This window comes from Pocillopora damicornis, chromosome 2 (assembly GCF_964200805.1).
Source record: "Pocillopora damicornis chromosome 2, jaPocDami1.2, whole genome shotgun sequence".
NCBI lineage: Eukaryota > Metazoa > Cnidaria > Anthozoa > Scleractinia > Pocilloporidae > Pocillopora > Pocillopora damicornis.
In genome coordinates, this window is record NC_142671.1 from 27,926,222 (window position 1) to 27,934,313 (window position 8,092).

General features: G+C 36.5%; 1 protein-coding gene across 5 annotated transcripts; it reads right to left on the reverse strand.

The window, feature by feature from the left end:
* Positions 1-386: 386 nt before the first annotated feature.
* On the reverse strand, positions 387-7,728 carry LOC113683860 (uncharacterized). 5 transcript variants are annotated; one of them, XR_016184250.1, is made up of 9 exons: positions 7,503-7,728; positions 4,768-4,823; positions 4,491-4,608; positions 4,203-4,305; positions 3,897-3,980; positions 3,374-3,454; positions 3,160-3,234; positions 1,749-1,781; positions 1,528-1,556 (listed from the first exon to the last, which is right to left on the reverse strand). XR_016184250.1 is itself a non-coding variant. In XM_089198175.1 (8 exons), exons 5-8 carry the CDS (start codon positions 3,940-3,942, stop codon positions 1,522-1,524), a joined length of 189 nt encoding a protein of 62 aa, XP_089054301.1. In that variant the 5' UTR covers positions 3,943-3,980; positions 4,203-4,305; positions 4,491-4,608; positions 4,768-4,823; positions 7,503-7,728; the 3' UTR covers positions 387-1,521. The 5 variants fall into 5 exon arrangements, 3 of the variants coding, with proteins under 3 accessions (XP_089054301.1, XP_089054300.1, XP_089054299.1); XM_089198175.1 differs by lacking the exon at positions 3,374-3,454 and having other exon boundaries at positions 387-1,556; XM_089198174.1 differs by lacking the exon at positions 1,749-1,781 and having other exon boundaries at positions 387-1,556.
* Between the last annotated feature and the right edge of the window lie 364 nt (positions 7,729-8,092).

Consider the following 8,092-nt stretch of genomic DNA (forward strand, 5'->3'; position numbering starts at 1 on the left):
CCTGATGCAACTTAAAGCGCAGTGGAACCACGATGTAACGAACCTCTATATAACGAATTCTTCGATATAACGAACGATAGTCTTCAGCCCGACCAAAGTTACAGTAAAATGTATAGAAAAGAACCTCGATATAACGAGATCCTTGTAGAACGAATACAATCCAGAAGCCCCAACGTATAATATACCCCAATATAACCAACAAATGTCAACACGTGACAAGAGACAAATGCGAAACAGACCAACAAGAATCAAAATCCTTCAATTCTGTAACAATAGAACAGCGTCACAGCTCACAGCTTATTATAAATGCCGACGACGTTAAGATAACGACGAAATTCGCAATTTGGTTCGTCTATACATACGAGCATTTCTTGGAGCCACTTAGGTTGTCGGATGCTACACTTCACACTTTATTATTTGTTCACACTGTTTACAGAAAAAATAACTTAACATGATTTACAATGATATAGAAAAAATACAAACAGAAATTAGCTAGAAGAAAGAATATTTAATCGTGTACAGTGACCAAAGTAGCCAATGAGCTTTCGAGCTTTGGTATATATTATTACCAACCATAATAAATTAAAGCCAGTGACGCAAGGACTTAATGGCTACTACATTTGCGTCTGTATAATTAGAAATTCTGAGATGGCCAGTAACGCAATAACAAAACAACGAGATTTATGATTATCATAAATCCCACAAATGCCGACGCTGACACTATTGACACATCTACAGATCCGCTTTATCCTCTTTGTCTCTTATTAGGTCTAATTAGTTGAATTTAACCTCTTTTCTTTTGAAGGCTTCTTGCAGTTAAAGGTATCAGAGGCAGGAATTTCCTGTCCACTACCCTTGTTTCTCCGTTTGCCAGTGACTTCCAATGAGATTTGTCCTCCGTGCTTTAAAAACAAGGTGCTGTAGTTATGTACAGACCTGTACAGCCTACCGTAGCTTCATATAAACATTAAAGCACAAATGTTATTTACAATAATCGTTCCGATCCAAAAAAACTATTAATCATCCCTCGATATAACGAACATTTTGGTTTTTTTTCCCGCAAATTCGTTTAATCGAGGTTTTCGATATAACGAACCCTAGCCTACGTTTCACCGTTGTTTTAGAGGACGCAGAAAAATTTACAAAAATTTTTAACGCACGTGCACAGCCATTGTTCTGATCATTAAACCTTTTGTTTAGTGACGTTCTCGTTCCCGTTGCGGTTTTCTTTAACCCCCCTAATGTCTGCCAGAGAGGGCATGGAACTGTTTCCCCCCCTTCTGTGCAGGCCCAGCCAATCACGTGGAGCAGTCAGAGCCTCAAGGGCCCGTTGCCTGTTAGGCTTCTTCCTTTACTGAAAGGCGAGGTCAGCACTCAGCAGTGTTCTGTGTGATAAGACGAAACTGGAACGTTTAAAGAGCCATTTTGAGTCAGCTTTCCAGACGATTCTCTTCAATGGACATGTGAAGAAACATGGCATGTTACCCTTCTACGAGCCGCCTTAGACACAACAGCTTGAATTCATTTTGGGGGTTTTTCACGAGCACTGAGTCCACCTTTATGGGATAAAAAAGACGTACATGTAAGATATAAAATGAGACTCTAATTATTTATTTCTTCATAATCTTTCTTCGCCATTTTAGTGAGAGTTATTCAGAGTTTGATGCTCACGACCATTTCAGGAACTTCTACAGTTTAAAAAAGGAATAATTAAAGGAATGATCTTTTCTCTGAGATGTTAAACTTACTTGAAACATCTACAAATGGTTCCAAAGGTTGTCCTTTAAAGGAATCACGGACAATTAGTGCTACCAAATAATCTTTCTCGTCGACTGACATTGTGTCACTTTGAAAGGATTTGAACCCGCAGAGCCTCCAAGATACTAGTTGGGCACTACTACCAACTGGGGTACAGAGACATTGTGTCACTTTAAAACGATTTGAACCCGCGAAACCTCCAAGATACTAGTTGGGCACTACTACCAACCGAGGTACAGAGACACTGTGTCACTTTGAAAGGATTTGAACCCCCAGAGCCTCCAAGATACTAGTTGGGCACTACTACCAACTGAGGTACAGAGAAATTTTGTCACTTTGAAAGGATTTGAACCCCCAGAGCCTCCAAGATACTAGTTGGGCACTACTACCAACTGAGGTACAGAGACTTTGTTTCACTTTGAAAGGATTTGAACCCGCAGAGCCTCCAAGATACTAGTTGGGCACTACTACCAACAGGGGTACAGAGACATTGTGTCACTTTGAAAGGATTTGAGCCCGCAGAGCCTCCAAGATACTAGTTGGGCACTACTACCAACTGAGGTACAGAGACATTGTGTCACTTTGAAAGGATTTGAACCCACAGAACCTCCAAGATATTAGTTGGGCACTACTACTAACTGAGGTACAGGGACATTGTGTCACTTTGAAAGGATTTGAACCCACAGAACCTCCAAGATATTAGTTGGGCACTACTACCAACTGAGGTACAGAGACACTCATTGAGAGGCAAATTTTAAGGGGTTCTCCTTTCCCATTAACAATTCTGATCATAACTTTTAATAAAATAATTTAATTTGAGCTGCAAATAAAAGTCAAACAAAGAAATGGTTCATTGTAGGTGGACTGTAATTTTAGCAATTGCAGAACAACACCTCCTACATACTAGTTGGGTGCAACAGCACCAATTGAGCTATGAGGCCAAAATTCAAAACAAAAACTAGGGACATCTCATTTGTTTTCAGATGCTAAAAAGAAAAGATTTTGGACAAGGGTTATCATAGGAGTGCCCAGCATCATTACTGAAAGCTTAATCTGGTAAGGATCATATTACATAAAACAAGTGTATACTCAATGATATATGGTTTCCATAACACCAACACAAGAGAAATGTACTTGAGTAACAGTAAGAAACAAAGAGTTTCCTTCAATAAGACATCCAGCAAAACTGACATGTAAATTGTATGGGTAACATCCACCATTAGTTTTATCAATTGAGTTAACAAAACCAAAGCACAGTTGTTTTTTTGGAAACTAACCTCCCTTATCCTGTAGATCAACAGCATAGTGTGCAAACCTGTGGGACCTTGTATCTGGGAAAATTCAGTGATGATACACAGGAAAACAATAGCCTATGGATGATCAATTAAAAGTGTGACCTACCTTGCTCTGGTAAGTAATATTTCCTACAGTAAGTTTGCAGAATGCACTCGTGGTGCCATGGGCAGCATTTGTTACCTAAAAAAAGTTATAATTTACATTAAAACAGTGACCCTTCACACTCTGTGTGGTCTTACAGTGTATTTTGGGAAGTGGAGATTTTGCATTTTTGTTTTCTTTTCTATCAAATAAAGAAGAGACCACATCACACACTTACAGGAAGATTCTTGGATGAGTCCAGTTTAACAAAAAGAGCTGCTGTTGCTAACATCTCCTCACCAATAATGGCTTGGTCAGGCTGTATATGAAAAACAAAACTAATAAACAAGCAAATAATACACAGTCAAGATCTTTGTCTCTTGGTCTGCCAAAAGAAATGGTCGATCTGGCTTACATCTGTAAAGGACCAAAGTACAGTTCTTGCTAAACTGGTCCTGTTTTTTTTAGCATGGCCAGTCAGTAAAAAAATAAGTTCTCCCACTGACTACTGTACTTCCAAAGTGTGCCAAAGTTGTTAGACCTGTTGAACATTACAGACAGAAAATGGTGAAAAGTTGTTTCTGGGCCTTGAAAGTTCACACAGAAGGAACCAACTAACACAACTGTCCTCAAAAGTACTGGTCCACAACTTCTGCTTTCCATTTTCTATTCTTTGACTGCACTGATTTGGTTCTTCTATTCAGCTTGTCCTCATAAACGAAAACCACCCTTTAATGTTTACTTACTAATTATGAACTTACCTGTGGGAGATCTTCTGGTTTGGCAGTCAATGTGAACCATGTGCATCTCAAGTTGATCTAACCACTCTTCACCGATTACTGATTCTATTAAATTTAGAATAAACTATCAAAAAAGTTACACAGAAGTAGAATTTTCAGAGGAGTTCAGACTTTAAGTATGATTCACCTTCCATGAAACTGGGGCAGAAAAATTTCAGTGACACAAGCACCAAAAGACACTTGGATACATATTACTGCTGGTCAGTAAGGGCTCTTTCATGGCTGTCTTTAGCTCATACAGTAATCTTCATAAGCTTTGACACATACCTCTGAGAATGACATTTGGATCTCAGCAGAACTTTCAGATTGATAACAATGTCTTTCTTGATTAAGTCTATTTAGCTTCCAGGAATTCAATGTGAAGGACACCCTGGAGTGACAAGAGAAAGCAAAATCAATTGTCAAAAACCTTTAAAAACTTCACTTATGTGTACACTTGGTGTACTCAGTACTACTGAGTTATTCAAATTTAAATAATCGTTTTAAGCATTTCTTGAGGCACAATAAATAACAATTTGCAGAAAGAAATTCTAATGATAAGCACAAGTCACTCACATCAGGCAAGGGGTATTTCAGTTCATACAGATCAATGTCAGTCAAAGGAACTGTGTTCCTGTCTGGGAGAACCACAAATCCCACCACAAAATCATATATTACTCTAAGGATCATGTCACTGAAAAAAAGCAATAGGGAAGTTAGAGAACCTCACATCACCTCTAATCCAGATTAGTTTAATTTATAAATCATGTCTACTTTCCTGCAATTAATGATTCACCGTATATTAAGTATATCTACTGTTGCCCATGCAAGTTTTCTGGAAGGTGAAGCATACCTCAGACTAGGAATGTCAAGAATATTTGCCATGTTTGTTAATTCAAAGTCTATGTCCTGTAAAGAATAAAACAAAAACAAAATTTACAATAATCTGAATCATATACCCAATTTGATTGGATCTTACTCTCAATTTATCTGAGGACAGAGGCATAGATTACATCACCATGAACAACATTTTACTTCCTTATATATAAAACATTTGTATCATTTTAGCAGTGAGAATTTGGTGTAAAACCAATTTACAATGTTAAAGCTGAGGCAATCTAAAATTGTGGACAAATAATTTAAGGCAACAGAGCTAAATGTAAACTAAGCATCTGTCTAAGCATATGCATGCACAGTATACCATTTTGACTCCTTATTCATCCTTCAATGCTGTTTAATGACTGCTTTTTTTATCAGATACATTGGTGTTATTATGCAATGTATATTACAGTGAAAAATTAAACATAACAAAATTGATAAGGGAGGGGAGGGAGAAGAAGGTGATTTCAAACCTCAGGCAATCATGTTTTGAAAAGTGAAGCTAGCATAATATTAAGCCTGTGTCAATGCACTTTCTCAAAACACTTTGCCCACAATAATTATTTCTGGGCTTTGACATCTAGTTTTCTGGTTTTTTGCAACTGAAAACCATGCATTGCCAAGTAACTTTGAGAGATTCACAGTTACTGTTATATTGATTCACATTTTAGTGACCAGTATCACAACACAATGTAACATGTACAGCTGTAGACACATACCACTCAGAAAAAATACTAGACAATAAATTGACACATTTGATGCCTGTGCTTGTGCAACTTAGTAAAGGGTTTTAGGAGGGTTTATAAATGGAGGGCTATACAAACACAATGTATATCTAACAGGGTTTAAATTAACCAGAACAGAACAAGCACAGGCTAATTGCACTGATCAAAATATGTATTGCTCCAAGATGCAGTTAAGGAGGTGTTTGGGACTATTTTACAAATCAAGATTGAAATGTAACAAACCAAAGTTGACCATTTACACAAATCTTTAATCTTCCAAGCAATCCATGAACCACAAATCACAATCAGTCTCGCAGTCAGTCAATCAATCAATTGAAAGATCATAAACTGAAACATTATAATGCAATGAAGTTCTATCACTCTAACAAAATGTTGCAAAATATATAAACAGAAATTGAGTGTAAAAAGCTGGGCCTTAACACTGATAAAAAGATTAAAATGATAATAAACAATACAAATAAACCAATACAAACTACATTAAAGTACAAAAAGTTACAAGAATTTGGTAGCTGGTAACAGCTTATCATCCTTATCTAAATGGTGGCTGGTGCATTGGAAACAATTCTGGCCTTTAAAATCTCAAATCAATTGAATATATGTCATTAAAACAAAATAATTATCTGTTTGAATACCTGCGCCCAATGCTGAAAAACTAAATTAGAAAAAACAAAGTTACAAAGGTACTCACACATCAGTTCCTCTTGTGCCAAAGGTTTAAAACAAAACTAAGATGAAAGTTCACTGAGCTCCAAAAAAACCTTAATGCAGCTCAATCAATTTTTTATGTCCTGATTCAGAGTTCAAATGCATGAAAATATGTTAAGTAAATTTATGTCTTTTAAAAGAAAGATAGCAAATGCTCTTCTTTTTTCCAGTTTCATCTCTTTCACAGGAAATAAGTCATGCCAATTCATAAGTTCTCTTGGAGTGAAAATGCAAAGGTGACTATAATCTTCAAGCAAAGTGTTTCTGTTTGAAAGGCTGTTATTTGTTCTAAATAATTGCAAATTCTTCATTTTGAAAGAAGTTTTACAAATTAAAGTTCATTTAGTGTTATCTCAAATTCATTTTCTACACCACACAGTTTATAAATAACAAACATTCTTACATGTAAGTCTCTTTGTCCACAAGAAAGTGTTCCTGAGAACAGAAAATGCTTTGGGATTTTGAACTGATTATGATGAAACTTGTTGAAAAAGATACTGAGGTGAGATATTCCAAAAGCCAGAGAAATTAACATTTCAGCCTTTAAATTTAAAATTTGAGGGGAGAAAGTTTAATGCCTGCAGAACACAACTAAAGCTAACTTTGAAGAACACAATCAGAAATTTGAATTTTGTAAAAGGGATTAACCTTCTGTTAATTTTGAGCTCTTATTTTAATGCTTAACAACCTGTGGCAATCATTGTTGCAATAAATCATCATGATAAAATACCAAACTCATTAAGAAAAAGAAAATCACTAAAAAATAGAAAAAAGGGTTTGCCCTTCTTGACCATAAATATGTATACAGTGCAGCTTGAAATGGCTGTGCAAGTCCCATAACTACATTTTGTATCTGCGTCAATCTATATTAATACTAAAGGACATTTCATATTATCGATTTCTCGCCTTACTTCGTGACCGATATTGAAGAATGTAACATCACTTGGACCACGCTATATTCGAAGGAAGGGTTTTGAATTTCTAAAATAATCGCCTAAATTTCGTGGTGTTCGTTGTGACTGACGAAAACAAAACGAAAAAACATCGAAGGGTTGGTGCAATTGCTAGGGTAGTTCATTTGAGTTGTCCAACGGGGTTAAGTCCTTGGACTGAAGGACATTGTTTTTGTCCATCACCCCATTTCTCGGTGATCGGTGCTTTCAAAATATGTTAAAAAATTAGTACGTAATGCTCCTATGTAATAAGATACATTTCATAGACACTGAATCGGGTTGAAAGTTCTTTGAAGATTTCTCACCTGTCGAGGGGTTCCTTGTAAACATTAGAATTTCATCATGGTAGAAAGACGTTACCTCACACATCCGATGTAAAAAGTGAAGGTGAGACAAGTTTTTTAGAACAGGTCACCATCATACGTTATCAAACATAACACACCCGTCGAAATAAACCAACAATTCAGTGCGACATCGATTATTTCAGTTCTAAATTCACGGCAACTCATGCGCCATTTTGAATGTGGCTTTAAAGAAACTGGGTCGAGAGCTAAGTGTAGTCTAGACCAATCAGAGAGAAGACTCCGTGTTTAAAGTAATCTGTGTGCTTAACTTCGACGAATCCGGATTTTGATTTTGAAATCGGGAATTCGGATTTTGCGGTAACACACGTCTTTCAACGCTGGGAATTTCATCTTCAAAGTGGATCTCAATTAAGAAATCCAGCTCTGGATCTCATCTATGTTTTGCCTTTTTCCGGGAAATCCAAAAAGGATCTCTTCTAGGAGGGGTCTCAATGAGGTTAACCGTTGGCTATAAAAAGAAAAGAAAAATAGTTTTGGATTTTTTAATGAAAATCCATCTTGAGGACAGATTTTTCATCATCGAAATCCGC

Coding starts and splice junctions, on each gene's coding strand:
- LOC113683860 (XM_089198173.1), bottom strand. CDS start 3,427: ATGTTAGCAACAGCAGCTCTTTTTGTTAAACTGGACTCATCCAAGAAT. Junction 2,745..3,159: donor ATATTACTTACCAGAGCAAG/GTAGGTCACACT, acceptor TTTTCTTTTTAG/CATCTGAAAACAAATGAGAT. Junction 1,557..2,662: donor GGTGCTGTTGCACCCAACTA/GTATGTAGGAGG, acceptor TATCCCATAAAG/GTGGACTCAGTGCTCGTGAA.